This window comes from Haliotis asinina, chromosome 1, assembly GCF_037392515.1.
Source record: "Haliotis asinina isolate JCU_RB_2024 chromosome 1, JCU_Hal_asi_v2, whole genome shotgun sequence".
NCBI lineage: Eukaryota > Metazoa > Mollusca > Gastropoda > Lepetellida > Haliotidae > Haliotis > Haliotis asinina.
The window spans coordinates 103,724,470-103,749,354 of NC_090280.1; the positions used below are offsets into that span (position 1 = coordinate 103,724,470).

Here is a 24,885-nt window from a genome sequence, read left to right on the forward strand (position 1 = left end):
CTCTTATACATAGTACTTACACTTACATACAAAGTACATATACAGTCAATCAGTAGCATTTCTGGAGAGTAAATTGAAGGATGACCAGACAGAATGAAAATTTAAATAGTTACAATTAGAAAATGCAATGAATTTTGAAATTTCATACCAGTTCACAATTTCTTTTGCTTTCTTGTTAAATTCATACAACAAATATTTGCTTGTTTTTATCACCACATTAAGAGGCTTATTATATTTACCTTTGAATCCAAATAAAATTTGTTCTTCATTTGCATGATTTTTGTAGATGCATGTTTATTTCATTCAGTAAATCTTGTCCAAATATCTATGGCATATGGAGAATTACAAATCACATGTACCATAGTTTCACCTGGGTCATTACACAATGAACAATGTACATAAATATACAGTAAGTAATATCACAGCTGTAACACAGATTATCTCACATTCATGACATGGCATATAAACACAGCAAGGTGTCTTGTGACTGATTTTGTGATGTCATGAGGGTATAGAATTTATCTATTTACCTCTTGATAAGTACAGTATTTACACAATCGTTTTCTTATCTTTAAGCCTTTGTGTAAGATCATATATAAAATGCTCTGGTGCTGTTACGTTTTGTTCTTACATCTGATGGATATAATGACAGTGTTCTTTCGAAAACTGATTGTGGATATTTTGGACAATATTGTTGTCTACGTAGAACGCATTAGCCAAATTTATGGTTTTTCCTCAACTGAATCATCACAAAACACACCGACTTACTACCACATAGTCTTTTGATCCAACAAAGTGTCTGAGCTGAAACAACTTTTCTACTATGGGTGCACTTATGCCACCATACTTAGAGGTTGTAATGACACAAACTGCCTCTTAACTCTATCTGGTTTAAATTTCCAAACAAACTGAAGAAACACTTGTTTTCTATTATTGTTTTAGATTGGTTGGCTATAACATGGCGGAAGTTGATACAGAAGCACGTGCATCATGGTCTTGTGTTCAGAGGATGATCACCGAATCATGTGGTTCAAAAACCCCGTCTCGGATGGCAGTGTCCGTTCAGATTTTGCGTGAAAGGTTAAGGTAAGAGTAGTGTAAGAGGTACGAGGGGATGTCAATAGGTTTTGAGCTTTGAGCATTTTTCATACCCTATGGTACCCTATGTCACAGCCTATGGTACGACATTGAACCTTGGGGTGTAGCTGTTATAAGTTTTGGTACCCTACTATCAGAAGTTATTGAACAGCTCACATTGACAGGAAGAGACCCCCTCACGGCAGTGAAAATGGATAAAATTGAGTATAGAGCAGTAATTAAGGTTTTAGTTCTTGAAGGAAACTTGGCGAAGAACATTGAAGAAAGGATTTCAGCAGTTTATGGGAAATCTTCACCTGCATCTGCTACCATCAAACGATGGGTCAATGAATTTAAGAATGGTTGTGAGAGTCTTGAAGATGACCCCCGTCCAGGTCGCCCAACAACAAGCACTAGACAGGAAAACATTGACAGAGTGCATAGACTTGTGCTGGAAAATCGTCGAATCACACTCCACGTGTTAGAGGAGACCACAGGCATTTCACACGGATCCATCGAGACAATTCTTCATGAACATCTCGTCATCTCTAAGGTGTGCGCAAGATGGGTGCCAAGAATGCTTACAGGTGAAATGAAGCAAACAAGGGTCACCATAAGCAACTCCATGCTAACCAGATACAACAAGAATCCAGAAGATTTTCAAAAAGAAGATTTTCCAAAAGGAAGAACAATGAATGGGGAATATTACGCTAACCTGTTGAGGCAAGTGCGACAGTCAATCAAGGAGAAGCGCCGGGGCAAGATCAGACGTGGTATTCTTCTACATCAAGACAATGCTCCAGTACACACCTCTCGCTTTGCAGCCGCTGCTGTCCAGGAATGCGGGTACGAAATCTTGCCGCATCCCCCCTACTCTCCAGACCTGGCACCAAGTAATTACCATCTGTTCCCAAATCTCAAGAAACACTTGCGAGGTCGTAGATTTCAGGATGAGTATGAGCTTATTGCTCTTACCGAGACTTGGTTTGAGGACCAAAATGGCGCCTTTTACAGAGATGGCATCAGCGCCTGGTAGAAAAGATGGAACAAGTGTCTTGACTCACAAGGGGACTATGTTGAAAAATAAATGTGGTTCATACCAATATTTTGTGTTTTTCTATGCAAAGCTCAGGTGGGCGGTCGGGCAGGCAGGCAGGCAGAGAGGGAGGGAGGGAGGGAGGGAGAGGGAGGGAGGGAGGCAGGTAGGTAGGTAGGTAGGGAAGTTGGTTGAATGATGGATGGAAGATTGGTGTAACTGGAGATGCTACGGACCTGAAGCGCTCAGGTCGACCTGGAGTGACACCTGCTAGGGAGGATACAGATAATGCATTTGATTAGATCATGATATTCTATGGCAGAGTACATGTATGTGTTTATGACCAAGTATAATCTAGAGATGACTGGTTTCAACACGGCGGTATAGTTTGATGGGGCAGATCACGAAATTTTGACACTTCACAGACTGTGCATCTCAGTTTTTATGGGCTGCTGCCATCAGTTTGGGACACTTTGACACTTCACAGACTGTGCATCTCAGCATTCATGGGCTGTAACCATCAGTTTGGGACAATTTGACACTTCACAGACTGTGCATCTCAGCTTTTATGGGCTGCAACCATCAGTTTGAGACAATGATCATGTTGTTTCAGGACCTCACGACAGCACGAGCTCATGGTCTAACCGTTATTGCAGTAGGGGAAACAACTTTTTGCAAAAGGCCAGTGTTCACAGTAGTAAACAGATACAAAAACAAACTGCGTGAGAGCATTCTATAAGTTGCAAGTAATATGAATGATGGTCAACTTCTTTACTGTACAATGGAATGGTTTCGGTATGGCACAATACAGAAGTTGATAACCATAAAGACAAGACATTCCTGGTACAAGAATAAAAAACATTTCCACATTCATACCAAATCTTTGCTAAACATATAGTTGATTGTACACTAGATCATGAGTATACATTTGTTTCAGTTGTACAGCTGTACTATATTGTACCACTCAGTCCAGCGATAAAATTACAAAACATGCGTTTGTGAATCACTATGAAATAGTGATTGTACCAGGTGTTTGATTAAAGTATGTACGCATGTTGGCCCACCAGTAGCACCGGTCATAAACATTTGCTGGAGTCTCGTCAACTGTACAGCTGAATTAATTCGATAAAGTATGGTAGGAAAAAAAGGGAAATGTATCGGACAGGATTTGCAGGAAATTGTGGAAACCACAGATGTGAGTTTGTAACAGATGTGTAACAGTTACAGCTGACACGACGGCCGTGTGTTGCATTAACAGCACAATAGTGTTGTGAATTGTACATGTGATTACAGTGTAATTAGGTATCGTGTAATGTCTGGTAACATGAATGTAATGTATTGTAACAATGTACACAAGTATCCATGGAATGATTGTTGGTATTAGTGTTAATTGCATAAACGATTGTTAGAACTTTTTATGTGAAAAAAAATTCTAATGTACATTGGGGCGAATTGATTGAGACACTGAGACAAGAATTGGTCAGTGCTGGACAAGAGCTTCTGATGATAAGGGCAAATCGACCAGATGAAACTATGACTGAACTGGCCACCACTAATGACTAGCTATTCGAATAGATAAAGGCTTAACTGAGTTGTGATATTTTGGCCAATTGTCCGGAGAAAATGCTGACTGATCGCCACGTCAGCAATCTGTACAGAGAGATGCTGACTGGTCTCCACGTATTGCTGACGTGTTCCTGCGAGCAGTCCCCATATAAGCAGCACCGTCAATGAAGTCGACAGAGAGGCAACTGGAGGCACAGAAAGGTGCTGGACACCGACCGACGGAAAACACCAACAGGCAAGACTAGCAGACCAGCTGAGCAGCGAAGTCCGAGGAACAACATTGGTTTGACTGTGGGGAATCCTAACCAGACCTGCGTAATCCAATCTTGGTGTATTAGCTGTTACAGGGTGGATGTGCCTACTCTGTGTGATGATATCGCGAAACACCCATTCTGATACTTCTGCAGTTTATTCTCAAATTGTAATACATTTTGGGTACGTTTGTTTGGCAATACGACCACTGAAAGGTATATACAAATGGAGGACTGTGATGATAATGAACTAATGAACTCAATATTACCTCCTTTCTGGGTAGAATCTCACCACGCATTGAAAACATGTCATTGAACTGGTAGTTGGTATTCATTGTCACTACAGCTACGAGCATCAGTTCCTGCAACCTCAAGCCCTTATGTATCTGTGACACGACTAGGTCAGAGATTATGTTAAATATGTACATTCCAAAGCGAGCTGAATTTGGCGTTCCAGTGATTTCGACGATTGCATTGCTAGCGCGATATCGGGGAAGTACATGCGCGATCGGAGTGCACAAACAGTTTCATCGGTAGGGCGGATGTCCAGTTGCTGAAGCGCAAAGCTTAACTGACAACTGAAATCCGGAAGTTAAGTTATGTGAACAGCAAATAAATATCAATATGATTTACCACAGATTGTTAATGCCATGCAACGATCAAAGCAACTGCCTGTATAACAAAATTATAGCGAGCGATACTCCGCAAGATCAGTCGGCTGCTAGTGACAGGCAAAAGATAACTAGGAATCCACGTGATCAAAACACTCCCTCACAGTGCAGAGGAAAAGGTACGGCTCATCGTAGAAAACATACAAAATACCCTGACGTGGACGAGCAGCTAAGATGTCATGAAGGCTTTTTTTGTAGGAAACATGTTGATATTTTTGTGTGCATATATCCTTATGACTGAAGATTAGTAAAATCAAAACGTTAAACAATATTAAAGATAAAAATCACGCTTCTACCTTACATCGTGGAAAACCCGTAACACCGGGATGATATTATAACCTGAGATATTTTCATATATGTACTGTCCGTCTTAACTGGAGGAAATAAAGCTCGTTCATTCATTCATTCATTTTGTCTCCCTATCATTTATCAATCTATCCCTCTCTTTTTCTCTCTGTCCCTCCCTCTCATTCTCTCCATTTCTCTACAGTTCTCTCTAATTCACGTTTTGCTTTGTCATATGAGCAGTTCTTCTACAAATTTAGCTAAGTGCGTTCCATAGAAATTATTCACGTTTTTGTTTTGGCTTATGACTGGCTTTCCTCCAGCAATAGCAGCACGACTTCCATAAAACGAAAATACACACGTGGAGAATGACCAAGACAAGCCCGATGACGTCCAGACACAAATACTGATACAACGGCATGTCCTGACAATACGACCTCAGATGGGCGCCGCCATATTTCAGCACATGTTCTATCCAGTAAACAGCTTCATCTTTGGGACTTCTTTCCCGGAGTTTGGTGATTTCGGCAGCTTTCTTGATCTTCTGTGAGTAGGAAGAATTCTGGATCACCTCATTGATGTTGGATACCAAATCGTCAACAGTAAACATTTTCAAATCCATTTCAATACCGAATCCAAAGTAAACTAACTTCTTGGCATTATATGGCTGCTCAGCAAACATAGGAAAACCAATCATGGGAACACCCTGCAAGAAAGCCTCGTTCTGACCATTAGCCCCACAGTGGGTTATGAATAACTTAGTGTTCGGATGGGCAAGAAGATCTGACTGCGGCATCCAGTCAGTCAACAAAATGTTAGGTCCTGAGTTTAATTTCTTATCTGTTTTGAAAATATATTTGTAGGTGGTTTTAGAAAATGCCTTCATTAGCTTCTTGGTTATTGTGTCTGGAAGACTTGTCACAATACTTCCGAATGAAACAATGACTACACCCTCTTTTGCTTCGTCCATGAATTTCTTGTATTTGTCATGAAGACGCTTCGGTGCCACTGCAGACAGGGATCCAATCTGCTTCACATTGGGGAGTAAGGCACTGTTGTAGTTTATTAACGGTTCCTGATCAATTAGCCAAAGCCAGGCCTTGGCTGTCAGTGATTCCATTGAGATGTATGGCCGATCAGGCGCATACCTTGCCACACATCCGCTGAAGGAGAACGGGTCGTATACCCACACATGCATGGTTACCAGGATCACATTTGCAACACGTGTCCAGAAGTCCATCTTTTCTGACCATGGGAAGATTGGATACGGAAGAGCAGAGGGGACGAAAGGCGTCCGACTAGCATGGGGTTCGAACCCCGACCCCATAAAAGCAAACGGAACGTCCAGCTTGTATGCCATTATGGCCATCATCCTCCCAGGAGGCAGGATATCAAATATGATCAAGTCAAAATGTAGCTCTGAGAGAGTTTTAAATAGTTTCTTGTCTTTCAGTATCAGATCAGACACACGTATCACTTCCTCGAACGGTTCCTGTGCGTTGGTGTCATTTAGGTAATCATTCACAACACGATCCAGTAGCTTTTCTTCAATGTTGAAATCATCCACCGACTCATATACCAGAATATTGACGCCCGGTAACTGCATCCCCTTGTGATTGGCCAGTCTAGTTGGAATAGCATTCCATACCACGTGACCACGTGAAGCTAGCTCTATGGCCACGTTCAGGGAGCCCCTCATGTGACTGTAAATCGGGAAAAACAGGAACAATATATTGGCCGCTTCCAGGGTGGTCACGCAGATCAGAGACAGAAGGAGACTTCCGGTTCCGGGCCACATGACGATGTCGAGGTTATCTGCAAGGAAATGTGAAAATACGAGTGAGTAAGGAGTTCTCCGAGGGCGTTGCTCCCGCTGTCCACGTGCTAACGCACTTGGATATCATTTGACCAGACTTTCTCCTTTATGTAAAGGAATACATTCTGGAATTATGCTAGCCTTTATGCACACGCACGTGTATATATTGTTCTGCATAATTAGATAGATATACTTCCAGTGCAGTTCGTGGCTTTATCTCTATATGTCAAATTGGCGGCGAGCTCTCGACAGTACTTCAATGACTGCATGTAGGGCAGTGAAACTGGTGCAAACGCGGTTTGATGCAGATATCGATATCTTTCTAAGTGAATATGAAGATATATATGAACCACATTGTGCTACACATGGCATTGAAAACATAACATATGGTATGAGTGTTGGGGATGATACGTGAGGAGAATGGATGTGGTGACATATATCTCAGAATGAAGTTCTGCTGTCCTGACTCCGGCATTGGTAAGACCAGAGGACCTTCATTCCCTGACCTCACATTCCAGTGGTGTCGAGACTGAAACCAGGCTACTCAAGCTGCTCTGTGCTCTTGCTCTCTACCTGTCATCTTTGGACAGTTGCCATCTGAGTAGGGACAACCATTAATCAGCATCGACTTTAATATAGATTCCTCAAGCTATCGAGCTCTTGTTGAAACTTGATATTTGCTGAATGACGGGGACACGTACTGCACGGGAGCTCGCCTTTGGCCACTGACCACAGCAGGTGCATATCAAAGATCAGCGAATAGGTGCTATATTTGGGATTACACTTTTTCAGTAAAGTAAGGATTCTACAGTAGTACATTTGTTGGGTTTGATCCCATTCGGGATTCGAACCCACACCACCACCATCCCTGCCTTCCCCTACCCCCGGGTCAGTCACCTAATCACCAGGGCTCTTATTCTGAAAATGTTCGCACCCCTAAGAATTCTTAACTTTGATCGTAGTCTGTGTGTTAAGTTTAAGAAGAACGTAGGGCTATGAACGTTTCGAAAATACCTAGTACAAAGTCAGTCGCCAAACCCGCTCAGCCATCGTGGTGTATTGACATACATATACTACCGACAAGAAATAAGGGAACTAATGAAATAATAGCGAATTTGAAACTGCTTTAAATATCCACTAAATCAATTTTAGGCGTCAAGTTCAATATCTGGTGTATCCACCATGTTGGGCAACACATTCACGGCACCTTAATGGCATGCTGTTAATCAATTTCCGGATGGTTGCCCGTGGTATTGCCCGCCATTCCTCTTGGAGAGCTGCACCAAGCTGGGCCAGGTTGGCGGGTCCTGGGTCCCTGGCGTACACCCGTCGACCAAGAACGTCCCAGAAAAGTTCAATTGGGGACAGGTCTGGGGACTTAGAGAGCCAGTCCAATGTCTGGATACCTTCTTGTCGGAGATAAGCGGAGACAATTCGGGCCCGATGTGGTCTGGCATTATCATCTTGGACTACAAAATGTCGGCCGATAACTCTAGCCAATGGAGCCACAACAGGACGCAATATTTGGTCAAGAATTGCTGCTCTGGCATGTCGCTCCCCGCTCCGACGCCAACAACGTTTTCTGCCATCTGTGAATCGTAGGCAAAACCTTGACTCATCAGAGAACATGGTGTAACGCCAGTGGCGCATAGCCCGTCCCTGATGCTGCCTAGCCCATGCCAATCTTTGGCGCTTATGGTGAGCTGAAAGGGTGACACCCTTAAAAGGCCGTCTTGCTTTCAGACGAGTTTGATAGAGTCGGTTTTTACCGGTTGAGGTTGAAATGCGTCTTCCAGTGAGTGTGCGGAATTCTCTATGGATGGCAGGGGCCAATTTAAACCTATCGCGTAGAGCAATTAACGTAATGAGACGATCCTGTCGTGGCGTCGTTGATTTTGGTCTACCACGCCCAGGTCTCGTTGCAACCCCACCCGTTTGACGGTACCTATCCCTCAGGCGTGAAATTACACTTTTTGATTTACCCATCTGCCGGGCAACGTCACATAATGATGCCCGCAGGGCCAGGGGAACACTGACACACCTTGAGGGTACATGAGCCCATGGACCCCGAGGGACCAGTGAACAACGTATTTATCTTAACGAACACCTGAATTTCAATTTTGAACTGTTTGAAGCACTTCGGTTGAATGCGATGCGAATCGCCAGTTTGCAGACGACACAAGGTAGACAGATTTAGAGTCATGCCCCTTCCAACGATTTTCAATCGCAAAACATCGGTAATTTCCGTGCTTGATGCGGGATTCAATGTTATTCGAGATATAGAAGTACTGCCACGAAGCACCAGCAGAGTCCGGAATTCCCAGCGGTGTACATTGAAAATAATACATCGCCTGTAAGCGGGGTACATTGAAAATAATAGAATGGCGCTTAGCCAGTCAGAAAGCAACATTCATGTGTGAGGTAAGATAAAATGCTAAATGGAATGTGTAAGATGTGAGGAATCATCACATCTTTCTGGCCTGTGGCAGAGATACTATGCTGGCTGACCGCATGGAACTCTGGGTAGGAGAGTACAACTGAAGCAGGGCGTTTGAATATTACATATTGCATTCTGGGAAATATCTTCAACGCATATTCTACAGTTGGGGTCCTGAGGTGGGCATATCTTCGTAGTATCCTTGGACAACATATTTAGATTCACATTGTCTCAGTTCATCCAGCTGTAAAATGAGTACCTATGGCGATGTGCTGGCAATGTGAGTGTTTGGTTCATTGCGCCTAACTAGCAGCACGGCTGTATAATCCCAAAGGAGTTGAAAAAATATCGGAAAGTACGAAGAGTCTTATTACCGGGCAGAGTAATGTCCGTGGCTCCATTAGCAGGACATGTGCCTGATATGAGCAACATATATTGCTATGACCAGTACTATTACAGTTTCCCCGGAATTACACAAACTGACTTTATCTTGACATTTAGGCTTATCTAATCTTTCATGAGACCAGAATTTGCTTGGGGTGTCAATCAGCAATGGCGAATGGCTGTTGGGTCACGAAGAGTTGAATCAGCAGCCCAACCATTCGCTTAGAGTGAGTGTAAAAACTTACATTGAACAAGGAACGGATGAGGAATTAGGGTAATCTAGAGCTGGGTCTCATCTGACAGCCAGTAAATCCAGCGCTGATCACAGTGTGATGGTCCCTTACGTCTCTACCAGCCACATAGTTATACCCGGACACCCTCTTCCATAGGTCGCGGGCTGCCAGGTCATACAACTGTCCTAGTTAGGGTTCTTCTCAAAAGTCAACTGTTCAATTCTTTGGCAGGTTTGGGGGTTTTCTTCTTGTTTGTTTTTGTTTGGTTGGGTTTTTGTTTTGTTAGTGTGTTTGTTGTTGTTGTTGTTTTGTTTTTTTGTTTTTTGGTTTGGTTTGGTTTTGTTTTGTTTTGTTTATGTTTATGTTTAAATTTGAACATCTCATACTTAAATCGTGAATAATATTTTCAGGTGAGAAAACCTCCACTTCTAGCAGGCTGAAGTAAACTATACATTGTCATCTGTTTGAGACGACCCATCCTTCGCGTTTGAAAGGGGTAGCGTAGGTACTCGACAATGAACACTGTCTGTTCATTGAAGGGGTCACGTGACAGGCGTGACTCATGAGAGTTTTTCAGCTGAATCATGTGTGTTACCGCTTCGTGTCGCCTGCAGCTGTCCGGGGAAACTGAGACGGTGCATGCAGATATCGTACTCTCACTAGGCGAAGTCCTATTCAAGGTAACTAACTAAAATAAGAACTTGTGGGCACAGAGACTGAATGTTGTGAAACGCCAAGGCTAATGGGTGAGTGAGTGAGTCCGGACCACACAAACCAGTGACTTCAAAATGTTATATTGGGGGTTGCATTTTCTTAATACAGTACACATCATGGCTACTACCATTGTTGGAGTCCCATCCGGGATTCGAGTCCGCACCCTCAGAGTCAGCCACCAAATCGCCAGCACACAAAATCAACCATCTAACCCACTCAGACACCCAGCAAAAACACTAGAACCTGTACTTTACTAAGAAAGTGTAATCCCAAATACAACATATGTTACATTTGACCAGTTTCTACTGTGTGTTGCACGTGGCCACTATCCACTAAACATGAAATCAAACCCGTGACTGTAAACATAAGAATGTTTCATGATGATGATGACTACACGCAACAGCGTCTCTACTGAAACCATAGATAATATCTCATTGAAATCTTTATTTGTTCTTTATGTGTGAACATCTGTCAAGATGCTATTAATTGTACATCTACATCAGGTGCACAGAAATGTGGAAACTTGTAAAGCATAATTTTCAACAATTCCCCACGAAAACATAAACTAAATCATATTCTGCGCATAGATGTGTTAGAATTAACCGGGAGCAGTACTGGGTTTTGCAACATTGTAGACTGTTTATCCCAGCACTTGTCACTACAAGCGTTTAACACGCGAGCGCGGGCACGCACACACACACACACACGCATGCACGCACGCACGCACACACTAAAGCAAGAAGGCTGAATTATACACTGTATTCATTATTCACGTTTTTGTTTTGGCTTATGACTGGCTTTCCTCCAGCAATAGCTGCACGACTTCCATATAAGGAAAATACACAAGTGGAGAATGAACAGGACAAGCCCGATGACGTCCAGACACAAATACTGATACAACGGCATGTCCTGACAATACGACCTCAGATGGGCGCCCCCATATTTCAGCACATGTTCTATCCAGTAAACAGCTTCCTCTTTGGGACTTCTTTCACGGAGATTGGTGATTTCGGCAGCTTTCTTGATTTTCTGTGAGTAGGAAGAATTCTGGATCACCTCATTGATGTTGGATACCAAATCGTCAACAGTAAACGTTTTCAAATCCATAGTTAAACCGAAGCCATGATACTCAAGCCTCATTGAATTATACGGCTGATCTGCAAATATGGGAAAACCAATCATTGGGACGCCACGCAAGAAACCCTCGTTCTGACCATTACCACCACAATGGGTGATAAATAATTTAGTGTTCGGATGGGCAAGTAAGTCCGACTGTGGCATCCAGGTGGTTAGCAGTACATTAGGTCCCACTTTGACCTTCTTGTCAGTCTTGAATATGTATTTATAGTTCGTTCGCGAAAATGAATCAAGTAACTTTTTCGAAGTTTCATCTGGAAGTGACTTCACATTACTTCCGAAAGAAACAATGACCACGCCTTCTTTTGCCTTGTCCATAAACTCCTTGTATTCTTGAGGGAGTGGTTTTGGTTCAGAGGCTGACAGAGATCCAATTCGTTTGACGTTGGGCAAGGTGGCTGCTGGGTAGTCAAGGAGAGGTTCAATATCGATGAGCCAAAGCCAAGCCTTAGCTGTCAAGGCTTCCATTGAGAGATATGGCTTCTCGGGAGCATAGGTCGCCACTGGCCTATAGGTAGAGAACGGGTCGTAAACAAACACGTACATCACAGTCGTAATGACATTCGCAACACGTGTCAAAAAGTCCATTTTCGGTGTTCTTGAGGAAATGATGAAGGGGAAAGCGGATGGAATGAAGGGGGTGCGGCTAACTTGAGGCTCAAACGCTGCTCCAATGAATATGAAGGGAATGTCCAGTCTGTGGGGAATGATTGTCAACATTCTCGCTATGGGTATCGCGTCGAGTATAATCAGATCGAAGTTCAACTCTTCGATTCTCCTGAATAATTCCTGGTCACTCAGTATACTGTCACATATATCCCTTAAAAACCCAAGGGGCAACGTAGAAATATCTTCTTCCAAACGTCCTTTAACCATGTGTTCACGTATTACTTTGTCGAAGTCATATTTATCCACCGATTTGTATGTCAGGATGTGGACACCCTGTGCTTGGAGGCCCTTGTGACTGGCCAGTTCAGTTGACAGAGCATTCCATACCACGTGACCATGTGAAGCTAGCTCTGTGGCTACATTCAGAGATCCCCGGATGTGACTGTATGTAGGCATGTACAAGATGAGAATCCTGGCAGCCTGGAACCCAGGCAAACATAGCAGCAACAGCAGAACCACACTTCTGGTATTGAAGCTCATCCTGGACATTTCAAACTATCTGTAAGATAGAAAGATATAAAGTAAGTCGAGAAATATGAATCGGGGGACACCACAAAGGGGTCTCACACACTGTATCCTGTATGGAATCGCCGTGAATGCTTCGATGCCTGACCTACCCCACCTTTCTAAACATTTTAGTTGCTATGATGAAAACTAATAAAGTGGTCTTTTTCCTTCTTCCCTTCAAAAACTGCTTGATGACATAAAACATGATTTCATGCAAGTATGGCCAAGACTGAGGTCTTTCCTTCAGGATCTTCGTCATTTTGTCCCTTTTCGCCCAATCTGAATTCCGACTTAAATTCTCCATTATTTACCTGGAAAAGGTTCATGTCATATATGATCGATCTTTAAGCAACATCCAGCATGATAGCTATGCATGAAAGGGATGAGATACACCTTGTGATAGGACAGTGAGCTTGCCCCAACTAACACATCTGAAGGTCGCGTGACTCAAAGCGTAACAACTCTGTACTGGATTCTCGATGTTAGATCAGTCAGTTGTAAGTCAAGTAGTTCACATACACTCTCCTTTCATGCAACTATGAATATGTTTCACCGGATACACCCTCGCTAGGAATGGACGCGGGGTCTTCCACGTGACCAGACATCACATTAACCCGACTACTCAACACTGTCAGAGACAAGAAAAATGGGATGCATTAAAAATATTATTCTTCGTTGGGCACTTGTCCATCCAAACAAATGTCAAACACCAGCATCAACACGGTAACGAAAAGTAAAAAGACTTTTAACTTCCATTTTCAGGAGTTTTTACCCATCATGGCAATTTGTTATCACTGTCACCTGGGAGCTTGCGCCCAGAAGAACAACGATATGTACACTTGTTCCCAACTCTAAATAAACATATTCATAAGAGAAAATAAAATAAAAGTAAAAGCGTTGCACATCTTTTTTTTTCCTTTTTTGTGCATACTCTTAGTTTCCTTTGTGTATCCTCTGTCCTTTGTACATGTTCCAGCTGTGATGGTATGTGACTATTCTTGGTGCTATTCTGTACGTTCTTGGTCTTTCAAACACATTTCCCGTATGCTTGCATGGAAGTCAAATCATGTCAGTGTGTGATGTCACACACTATATGGTCTGACAGGTCCGTGTGTCAAATATGCATTGTGTAGGAAAGCGTACATTACATCTCCAAATCATCATCACGGTAACGAAAAGTAAAAAGACTTTTAACTTCCATTTTCAGGAGTTTTACCCATCAAACACACTGTTACCACATTTGTGGAAACAAATTCCAGTAATACATTGTATATATGCATTTTCATTATATGTTAGACCCTGAGACTCAAACTGTGTCTTTCAGCACTGAAGAGGACAAATCAAGTCCACCCGGACCCAAACCAGCTGGGACTTCTTGGCACGCACCTATAGAGTCAAAGGCTTTTGTTGTCGCTGAACAGGGGGAAATAAGGTCACTCTGCAGTGGCTGAAAGCGCAAAGTTCACTGTGCACCCCAAAAATCAGAACCAGTTTTCGGCAGGGAACAAGTACGAGAACAGACTAGGGAGAATTCAACTTGAGGTGACAGTTCAAACTTGAAATACGTCATATGGTTTTCCAGTCTCCCACTGAATACTGTAATCTGCCCACGAGTGACATTACTGCACTAACTATGAGTGTCTGGCGACAGGACTTCAAGCCAGTGAGCAAAACCACGTACTTCATTTTGTACTATTATGTGCTCTCTGATAACAATAAATGTCCAATTACCCAGTCTCTACATATTTGCAGACAAAAGAAAGACAAATTTGATAAGCATATATATACTTCAAACTTTACCTTTGTCAGGAATGTAATATTCACACCAAACTTTAGTGTGTGAGTATAGCCTCACGTTGCAGTCATCAATATTGCGGCTGTATGGCGGCGGTCTATAAATACACGAGTCTGGACTAGGCAACCCAGTGATCAACAGCTTGTGCATAGATTTGAGCAACTGGGAACCGATGACATGTGTCAACCAAGTTAACGAGCCTCACTACCCGATCCCATTAGTTGTCTCTTACGACAAGTAACAATTCTAACCCGAAGCTTCAAGGGTTCAACTAACTTCAAACTTAATTTACTAGATGTTGGGGTTGGGATTGGAGAGGGATAGAATGGCATATTATCATTACGATCCTGTACGTTTTGTGTTATTGTACAAATGAATGTTTACAACAGAACTAAATTTAACTGGAGAACGTTTTGATAATTCTTACAAAAATACTAAACAAATATCCCCCTGTAGGGAGACTTCAATGTTTGTCATGCTGACAGAAGCAGCAAGTAAATCTACCACCCTAACCCCGAACCCCAGGAGATCAGGGGACGGGGGCAAGTTCGTAGCTTTCGAAAAAAAATGCCACATTAATCTTTTCCTCTTTTAGCAGACTTGTTGCTATGGAAACACACCTCCTATGGCCACCTGACGAATACAGTCATAAATCCAAATCCCGATTCTAGAAAGAGAAATAAATTTTCAACATGAAAGTTTTGTCTGCATCAGTACATATTCTGCAGTGAGTCTACACGACTTCCTTCCATTTATTCAGGTTTAGAAACACCATGAACCGGTAAATCGATATTGTACGTAAATTCTGCTCTGCTTTGCATGGAAAGACAGCTTTGACCAGCCTTGTGTCGACAAGACGGGCCGAACAATACCCGAACTTACGACTATGCCGATTTCACTCGTCAGTTATTCATCTTGATTTGTTTATTAATTGACGATCCTTTACCACACTTATTCGGGGCTTTACTTCCCCCTAGCCACGAGACGTACGGCGTCTTTGTGCACAAGTCATACTCTCATGCAAAATGTCTGAAAGCTATACTCACGGGAAAGGCTAAAAGCATCTTTTCGTACCTTACTGCAAGCAGGCTATTTGTTTTCATACGTCCCGAACCTATCGAGCGACGACTGCTGTGAGGCCCTCGGTATAACGGTAACAGCTGTCACGTGACACAACCGAGGGGTCTTCTCAAAAAGACCAATTGTAGCAATTTCCCGTTTCTGGTTCATCGCTTGTTGTGCCGGCTTTGGTCATTCCCGATAAGCGTTCAAACATATACAACAGCTTACACATTCACTAATCCTCTCCTGAAACGATATGATATCCCAAACGCAGAAAACTGTCAACAAGCCTTTGGGATGATCCATACATGAAGGTCAACACATTTGAAGGTTGCGAGTGCAGCTGTGTCTGTGAATGTTGAGCCCTTAAGATCGAGTAGCCAGGCGGACCTATGTGTATGGAAATTACCGAATGAATAAAGTTCACACATTACATTATTCATTGGGGACACAAGCACACATGTGTGTCACTCAGTGTACCAGGCCAACTGTGTATCTCTTCGCCAGTGGACCAAGGCGATTCACTGCCTCCAAGTTTCCTCAACTTTACCCGACCCTGCATACGCCCTCTGGATCCGCCTTTGCGGCTGCGTAGATCAATGTTCCTGCTCTTGACCACTGGATTGTATGGTCCAGACTCGATTATTGACAGATCGCCGCCATACGGCTGGCATATTGTTAAACAACAAAGAACATCCTGAAGTACGACATGGAACTGCAATCCGGTAGGGTCCACAGACGTTTGAACACAGTTTACATAAGATACACAGCGTTCACTAACATGGACGGTTATGATGTTAGGTGACAATACCGGTTTGTATCAGTTTCACCTTTACGTATCCAACAGGACCCGATAGTAATCCAAAGATCAGCAATAATCCAGAGACATCTCGGCACAGAGGTCACAAATATGATCCTGTAGTGGCAACAGAACCCTGGCCTCTGATATTTACAGTTCCATGCCACAGTCATGTTCTTAGCACCTGATCGATGGCTCCAAACGACCATCTTTTAGGGATCCATTTTGGGATCTGGAATGACGTAAGAGCGTTTTAACGTCTTGGAAATGTGTTCGGCATTTTTAGAGAGAAGTGGCGTTACGAGCACAGTCTGTGTTTATAATGTCGTAAGATGAACATACCCGGAAACCCTTGAGGTCATAAACTGATGGACAACAGAACATGTGCCGAGGCTACTATTATGTGTTTGAAACTTGAAAGAATTGTTGCTAAATTTGATCAGGTCTTTTTAAGAATCAGCCCTGCATACAACAGGTATGTATGTAATTGACCACGTGACCACGTTGAAACCCGAGAGAAAGTTTGGGCGCAAAAGAAGCAGATTTGTTGATTAGGAAAGACAAATAAACACTGTAAATAAACACTGATATGCTAAAGTTCAATCAGTATTTTACATGGTTCAGTAGAATTCCCATTTTAAAAGTACATGCTCCCATTTGACTCATTCCGAGTGTTGACATGTCAAAATTATCTCATGACTTCAAGTGATCAACTTAGTGTGGGTAGGTTAGAGCAGGGAAATTGTTGTTGAGTATCCCTGGTTACAGGGGTCTCGGATCAAAGATAAAATATTAAACAAATCATTTTTATAAAATATTATTTAAAAGGCATAATTACTAACAAATACAAGTAGTTAAATGCTACACAATGTATCAATGTTTATATTACATGCAGCATTTCACAGAAAAAAATATTTATAAAAATGATATGATATACATGTAAAGAAGGATATCAGTGTAGGCTTGTTGGACCCAGGATGTTTTATTTTCAGCAATACAAGCCCCTGTGCATCTGACTATAGATATTTCTGGGTAACTTTCAGGTTATATCAGGTGCAGGTGCAGGTGCAGGTGCAGGTGCGCCCTGTCAGTTGACATTTCATCGCGTGCATGAGAAGAGAAATCTGTCACCCACCCTAGATTTCCAACCATTGCTGGAGGCCTGTCCCTTGTTCCTGGCACGTAACCACTGACCACAGTCCTAGCTACTGCCGTTATGCTTCATATTGTCACAGTCCTAGCTACCGCCGTTATGCTTCATATTGTCACAGTCCTAGCTACTGCCGTTATGCTTCATATTGTCACAGTCCTAGCTACCGCCGTTATGCTTCATATTGTCACGGTCCTAGCTACTGCCGTTATGCTTCATATTGTCACGGTCCTAGCTACTGCCGTTATGCTTCATATTGTCACAGTCCTAGCTACCGCCGTTATGCTTCATATTGTCACAATCCTAGCTACCGCCGTTATGCTTCATATTGTCACGGTCCTAGCTACTGCCGTTATGTTTCATATTGTCACAGTCCTAGCTACTGCCTTTATGCTTCATATTGTCACAGTCCTATTGCTATCGCCGTTATGCTTCATATTGTCACAGTCCTAGCTATCGCCGTTATGCTTCATATTGTCACAGTCCTAGCTACCGCCGTTATGCTTCATATTGTCACAGTCCTAGCTATCGCCGTTATGCTTCATATTGTCACAGTCCTATTGCTACCGCCGTTATGCTTCATATTGTCACAGTCCTAGCTATCGCCGTTATGCTTCATATTGTCACAGTCCTAGCTACTGCCTTTATGCTTCATATTGTCACAGTCCTATTGCTACCGCCGTTATGCTTCATATTGTCACAGTCCTAGCTATCGCCGTTATGCTTCATATTGTCACAGTACCTGCCACTGTAGTTTGTACTGCTTCTCCATAACACTGTGACTCCTCATTTTATTAAGGTGCTCCATTGTTTCGGATCACCCTGACGTTACGGTGAAAATCGTTTGGGAAAAAATATGAAAAATAATTGTTTGCTAATGTAACATTCAACAGCGGCGCAAATACAAGCAGTCGTGAAGCTGGGCTCGTGAAGACCAACAATTTATACCAAACTACGCCACTAAATTGTACTGGGAGTCCATTATCATTTCGATTTTCTCCAAAACTTTTGGGCATGACATTCAAAAAGGCAAGCCAATTATACTCTTCAAATTGCCTGAGGCAATTTTATATGAGGCAAATTTCTATAAAACGCATCTCCCCTTACATGTTCGCTTAGACTAGTCAGTTTCTAAAGCTTCAAATATATGATGCATGCATCATCTGCAAGTGATACAAACTGACAACCAACACGAAATGTAATGTCTCGAACCAAAGTCACCACATCCGACATGCAACGGATAGCGTTTCCGCAGGCATGCAAGAGTTACCTCCCTTAGACTGCTTACATTGAAAGGTTCCCCATGGGTTGTTGGAAGATCCTGAGAGGGATGCATAATGGACGTCCAGAAACTACCGTCGTGGAGATGACCGAGTGACACTTCGAGGTGTGTGCATCAAATATGTGTCTGTTGACCAAGGCTCTAGGTTCCAGCAAGTCTCTCACTCGAAATCCAAGTCAAAATCTGGACTTCGCGAAAATCCTTGGTGTCTCTGTGATTCACGTCATGTCCGATAATGGTGCCATTGTTGTTCATGACCCTGAGGGGTGTAATTTTAAAAAGAAACAAGATGTCTGAGGACTATTTTTAAAGTTTTTATACGCAGTAGAATGTATTGAGCCCGAAATTGCAATTCAACAGTTATACCGAAGTTAGCACTGAGTTGCTAAAAGACCAGTGGTTTGAACACACTGATAGGTGTTGTTGTTCCCATATTGTCATCAGTGAGGTCGCTCCAATACTCTGGGGCTTATGCCAAAAATAGCATCAAGATAGTGATTACTATGTACTATGTAAATATATATACAGTACCAAGACCCAAGTAATAACAAGATATACCTTGATGCTATTTTTGGTATGAGGGTTTAGAGGAAGTTTAGACATAGCTGTCTGCAGGGCAGTTTGCTGGCAGTATTTTATCTCTATCACACCATATTTAGCTAGTCCTCTCTCCATTTGGGAAGGTTCTTGGTTCCCTTGATTAATGGGCAGAAAATTAGTGAGAACCCCACAGGAGGAACAGAGTAGACAGCACTGACACTGGCATCCAGTTAATGGTTTGAGACATGTCGTTTAGAAGTCCATGAGATGTCGATCAGTGACATCCCAGGCAATACCTGGACACCAGATATCAGAAAACCTTGCCTTCCTGTCAAGTTTGATTCAAAAACAATATTTTATGTTATAAAGTGACTGTCTATAATGGCTATTCAGTTACCGGTACCCAATGGTAAATTTTATAAATTAAACATCTACATCAACACAAAATTGACTCACATATCCACTCAAAGTTTTGATCTTTCACTGACCATGTGAAGTGAAGCAAGAGGTGCCTTTCCATCCTACCTACTCTCCCATTCTAATTTATAATTACTTTCATTATAGTCTATTTGGCACAAACGCAGACTGATGAATCACAGTATATCTTGAAAACTACTAAACACAAAATACTCAATGAAACACTGATCACATTAAAAACCTACCTACTCTGTGAGTGTGAGGTTTTTGCAGAATTTTTCTGCTACAAATAAACAAGTTGTTTAACAATCTATCATCAAGATATTGACAGAGTTTACTATTTGTTACGAGGGATGAGTACAAAGAGAGGGACAGACAGGTAACAGAGAGAGGGATAGACAGGTGTGCCAGATATCCTGGAGATGGTACAGCACATATTCATGAATAAATAGCTTTCTCCGCAGTTATGCTTCTCCAACACCTGGCTGCCCCTTTCTCTGCACTCCTCCCTCGTAACAAATGGTGGTGTGTTTCAGTATTTTAGTGACAAACTTCTTATTTTTAGGACAAAAATTCTTCTAAAACCTCACAGAGTTGGTATGATGGTTTGATGATTCAGCAATTCATTGAATATGTTACTTATTAGTTTTCAAGTTAGACTGCAATTGATCGGTCCGTTCTTGAGCCAAACAGACTACCAAATGGACTGGTATCAAATTCTCCACTTATAGTCAATCATACTCAGCAGACTCATTCTTTATATGTCTTTATTGGATTATCAGGACCAACCACAGCTTTTAGACTTTATTTGCCATCCATTACCACCAATATCGTGATGTCGTTCAAGGGAAACTGCATTAATTACATCTTCTCCAAAGCCAACAACATACCCCTCAGTGAATGGTAAAGGGCTGTTCCTACAGAAAGTACGGTAGGAAAACTAGGACTGCAGGCAGAATGGGATGCAACCAAGCGAGAGTGTCCCACATGTCTTGACAAGAGACAAGATCTACTAATCCAGGTTAATGACCAGTTAGCAAGGTGTTGGTTGTGATTAGTAGGCCTATCTGACACTAAGTGAATTTTAAGTGGGAAGTCAAATTCAAAATCACCACACACTTTTGGGAGTGATTTTAATACAGAAATGTATGCTGTCTACCGTTTCCAGACCAAAGCCTGGATGACAGATATCCCAGTATCCAGATATTCAGTTATGAATATGTTCGGCATCTCCAGAGTCTCATTATATTTCTGTGGATGTGCAACTTGTATCGTTGTGTTTATTGATACTGCATATATTAGTGAGTGAAGTTTGTCTAACGCCACACTAAGCAATCCAATGACTAACAGCATGAGCATCGATCTTCTTAGTTAGGAACTGATGACATGTGTCAACCAAGTTAGCGAGCCTGACCACCCAATCCCGTTAGTCACCTCTAATAACAAACATTGTAACAAATACATCATGTACATGCACCAAAATGTCACACTTACTAGTCACCATGGGAACTGTAAAATTCATCTTGCCTTGTCTGATTTCTGCTCAGAGGAGTAATCTGACAGCAGAAGAGTGTACTCACACAACTTGGTTAGCAAGGTTCTAAGCTAACCAAGAATTTTCACACTTTCATTTCCATTTGTTTCATGTTTGGTAGACCAGATATTTCAACTGAACCAGAAATAAAAGTATATGGCAGATCATCTTTCCCCCTCCAGCAGTGTAGCCTAGTGGTTAAACCGTTCACTCTACACACCTAAGATCCAGGTTTGATTCCCCACACAGGTACAGTGTGTGAAATCCATTTCTGGTGTACCCCCACCCTTATATTGCTATAATATTACTGAAAGTAGCATAAGGTCCCACTCATTTTCTTTCTTTCTCACTCAAGTTATTTGCGATGCTTAACGAGACTTCTTTTGTTTATTGCAGGTACTCCTCATTGTCCAGTATGTCCATTTTGTGAGATTACGTACCAGCAGTTATCAAACAACTAATCATGGTTCAGATCGGCTTGATAACGGCCAGCACCTATTACGCCCTGACGGCGATGTGGTGGCTCATCCAACTTACAAAACATTACCACTTCATGAAACAGCGACACTGTGATTACTTTAGCTCGGTTACCTACCATTGCTGTGCCTGGGACAAGAAACACCCAGTAGAGGGCGTTTTCAAAGTGATTTCTAGTCTTGCTATTGCAATCAGTTTATTTTCCTTCAGTGGTGCTACCAAAGTACAGTTTTTGACTAACCGGGAAATTGCAACGATATTCATGTTTTTTATGATATCGGGTGTGATGGACATACTGGTGCGATGGAGTGGGAGAACATTTTACCAACAACTGGATTACGTGGCTCTCCTGTTATTTTTCGCCATCCAGTCAGTTGTTTTTGTGTCACGGTCACAGTCCTCTGAACAGCCATTGACGATGTTGTACTCACTGATGTTGTACACATCTCTTGCTACACTCGCTGCCACTGCAATGGAGATGAGGTACAGGGATCAGGTGCTGTGTTCGGTCATGCGGAGTTATCTCCTCCTGACTCAAGGGACATGGGGTTTACAGGTGGCATTTATTGTGGAAGACAAATCTCTCATGGTCAACACTGACTCGGATGATATCTTACTGACGGCCATGTATTTTACATGGCATTGTGGAATCAATTTTTTCCTTGTGTTATCAATTTGGTTGATAGTGTTCAAGATGTTGCAGAAGCAGCTTTGTTGTTGTGTTGCTGTGGACACAGCTGCTGGACAAGACACCATCTACCTAGAAAACAGAGTGCATTTCGATTATCATGTTTTAGATAGATTCGAATCTGATGTTGAGTAAGGTATCACACAGAATGCCAAGGTAAAGAAGATGGTGGTCGATACGTCCGATATCACACCCTCAAGATGGTGCTAACATGGAAACTGTTTAATCCTCGTTGTACAACTGTACATTGACAAGCATTGTGAGAATTTGAGAGACATATCTTTTCAAAGTTCCAATCTTTAGAATCCCCCATTAATATCTGTGCTAAGACCGTATGTTTTGACTTTAGACTTGGAGCGATATAATCATTACATATGATCTGCAAGGAAAGGACAGGAAATATTTCAAATAGTTCAAGACTTTCATTTTCCACAAGTCAATAAGCAGTGCATGAACATGGATTAATGTGGACGCTGGAGATATTTTTCAAATGTACTTAAACACTGTTAAAAATATGTTGTTTTTTCCAATCAGCATACTGCCACCATCCCTCATTCTTCCAATTTGTAGTAGCTTGTTAAACACAGCCAGGACTAAGGTGAGATCCATGACTTGGCAATATTTACATAGTTCAGTTAGTTGTGTGTTTATACCAAGTTTATGAATTGTGTTGATTTGCTCAGTTATAAAGTTGTAAACTTCAGAAAGGCCAGGGTTGAAGCTCTAACAATAGGGGACTGCTGGGAAATCCCAGTATTGCTATAAAACAGACTGATGACAAAATTCAAATCAAAAGTCTTCATTTACATTGTAGACGAACAACCTGTCTGAAATGAAAATATTTGATGAAAAAAAGGCTCATAGTAAAAGAAGTGAAATGTAATCAAAAGGAGCCCTGGGAGTTTCTTCAGGAGCTGTGGAAATATAGACTTGCCATTTTTTCTAGAAATGTGTGGGCTTCCTTGGACATTTTGCTTCAGGGTCTGTCTCCATATAAAAAAATTGATGCCAAAACATTATCACTGACTATCTTAGTTGATGTTTTCAAATATCTTTATCAAATTCATACAATATAAATATTATGCTAAGGAACTTCCAGTGTATTTTTCAGGACAATGTGTTTGTAGTGCCAGAAAGTAATTATTTTAGATTTGTGTTTTCCTCCAAAGTATATTCTGAGAGTGCTGATTCGTGGTCAGAAGTGCTTCCGCTTCACACTAGATGTGTCAGGACACAGGGAGGTGGTGGGGTAGCCTAGTGATTACAGTATTCGCTCGTCATGCTGAAGGTCTGGGTTTGGTTCCCACGTGGGTACAATGTGTGAAGCCCATTTCTGGTTTCCTCTGCCATGATAGCACTAACTGTGGCATAAAACCCAACCCAAACCAAGTCACTCACTCACTCAAGCACGCACACTTGCACCCACTTGCATGCACGTTTCCAACAAAACACAGGCACTTACCGGTTTTGTTGTCAGAAGTATATTCTGAGTTTCCTATCTCATACCTGGACTGAAATTTATTTTGACATGAAATAATAGATACACATTTTTCTGTCTCAGTTTTCCATGCGGCTGTGTAAAGTTTTCCCCAAGAAAGAATGACACTTTCCCCCTCATGAGGTAACAGGTCAGCAAACTGTAGTTCTCAAAGCAAAGCACCTCAACCTACATCTAAGTTCATTTAAAGACTATTATCTAGTGATCTGAATTTTATTGTTCAAAATATGTTCCATGCTGGAATAGACAGTACTTATGGCCTTAGAAGGGTCATGTGTCATGAACTTCGAAGGAAGAATGCGATTGACTCTATCATGTCTTCTGTATGCGAATTGTTATAAAACAGATGTTCTGAGGTTAGTATCTGGTCGTTAGGTCACACATCTGAACAAGAACAGATACATGCATATGGTCTTTTATACCACAACTTCTTTCAGGATTTGCTAAGCATGTATTGAAAGAGAGACTGTCAGATGGACCCCACTTGCATGAGTGTTTTAAGAAGTCAGAAAATCAGAACCCATGAGGTATTCAAAATTTGAATTTTTGTAGCAGAAATTCAGTTAAAGAAGACATTCACATATGTGTTTTGCTTTCTAATTTTGTTTTTAATTCTGTAGTGGCCATGATACATGTTTTTGTGCGTTGAGGATTGATATAGGGTATGTGATCTAGGAGTGGTCGCAAGTGCCACAATTGTCTGTGAAACTGCAACCTTTTCAGTATTAGTTGCCACACAATGAGCTACACTTCTGTCTTATGTGAAATTATTTTGTATCATGTGCTTTTCTGGTGATCCTGTAGGGTGAGAGCTGGCAACTTGTCCTGGCCATCTGCAAACACAAGAAGACTATTGTTTA

At 41.9% G+C, this 24,885-nt stretch overlaps 3 protein-coding genes across 5 annotated transcripts; 1 reads left to right on the plus strand and 2 right to left on the minus strand.

The window, feature by feature from the left end:
- Nucleotides 1-3,992: 3,992 nt before the first annotated feature.
- On the minus strand, nt 3,993-15,747 carry LOC137257525 (UDP-glucuronosyltransferase 2B15-like). Of its 3 annotated transcripts, none has more exons than XM_067794854.1 (2): nt 9,769-9,930; nt 3,993-6,701 (listed from the first exon to the last, which is right to left on the minus strand). In XM_067794854.1, the coding sequence occupies exon 2, from the start codon at nt 6,682-6,684 to the stop codon at nt 5,167-5,169; it is 1,518 nt and encodes a 505-aa protein (XP_067650955.1). In that variant the 5' UTR covers nt 6,685-6,701; nt 9,769-9,930; the 3' UTR covers nt 3,993-5,166. The 3 variants fall into 3 exon arrangements, with proteins under 3 accessions (XP_067650955.1, XP_067650963.1, XP_067650968.1); XM_067794862.1 differs by lacking the exon at nt 9,769-9,930 and adding an exon at nt 15,653-15,747 and having other exon boundaries at nt 4,070-6,701; XM_067794867.1 differs by lacking the exon at nt 9,769-9,930 and adding an exon at nt 15,625-15,713 and having other exon boundaries at nt 4,078-6,701.
- On the minus strand, nt 10,901-14,717 carry LOC137257516 (UDP-glucuronosyltransferase 2B7-like). The gene is made up of 2 exons (XM_067794845.1): nt 14,584-14,717; nt 10,901-12,775 (listed from the first exon to the last, which is right to left on the minus strand). Exon 2 carries the CDS (start codon nt 12,763-12,765, stop codon nt 11,236-11,238), a length of 1,530 nt encoding a protein of 509 aa, XP_067650946.1. The 5' UTR covers nt 12,766-12,775; nt 14,584-14,717; the 3' UTR covers nt 10,901-11,235.
- A 3,155-nt stretch (nt 15,748-18,902) lies between the features above and the next one.
- On the plus strand, nt 18,903-23,396 carry LOC137257593 (transmembrane protein 45B-like). The gene is made up of 2 exons (XM_067794913.1): nt 18,903-18,976; nt 21,759-23,396. The coding sequence occupies exon 2, from the start codon at nt 21,826-21,828 to the stop codon at nt 22,660-22,662; it is 837 nt and encodes a 278-aa protein (XP_067651014.1). The 5' UTR covers nt 18,903-18,976; nt 21,759-21,825; the 3' UTR covers nt 22,663-23,396.
- The last annotated feature ends 1,489 nt before the right edge of the window (nt 23,397-24,885 follow it).

Coding starts and splice junctions, on each gene's coding strand:
- LOC137257516 (XM_067794845.1), bottom strand. CDS start 12,765: ATGTCCAGGATGAGCTTCAATACCAGAAGTGTGGTTCTGCTGTTGCTG.
- LOC137257593 (XM_067794913.1), top strand. CDS start 21,826: ATGGTTCAGATCGGCTTGATAACGGCCAGCACCTATTACGCCCTGACG.
- LOC137257525 (XM_067794854.1), bottom strand. CDS start 6,684: ATGTGGCCCGGAACCGGAAGTCTCCTTCTGTCTCTGATCTGCGTGACC.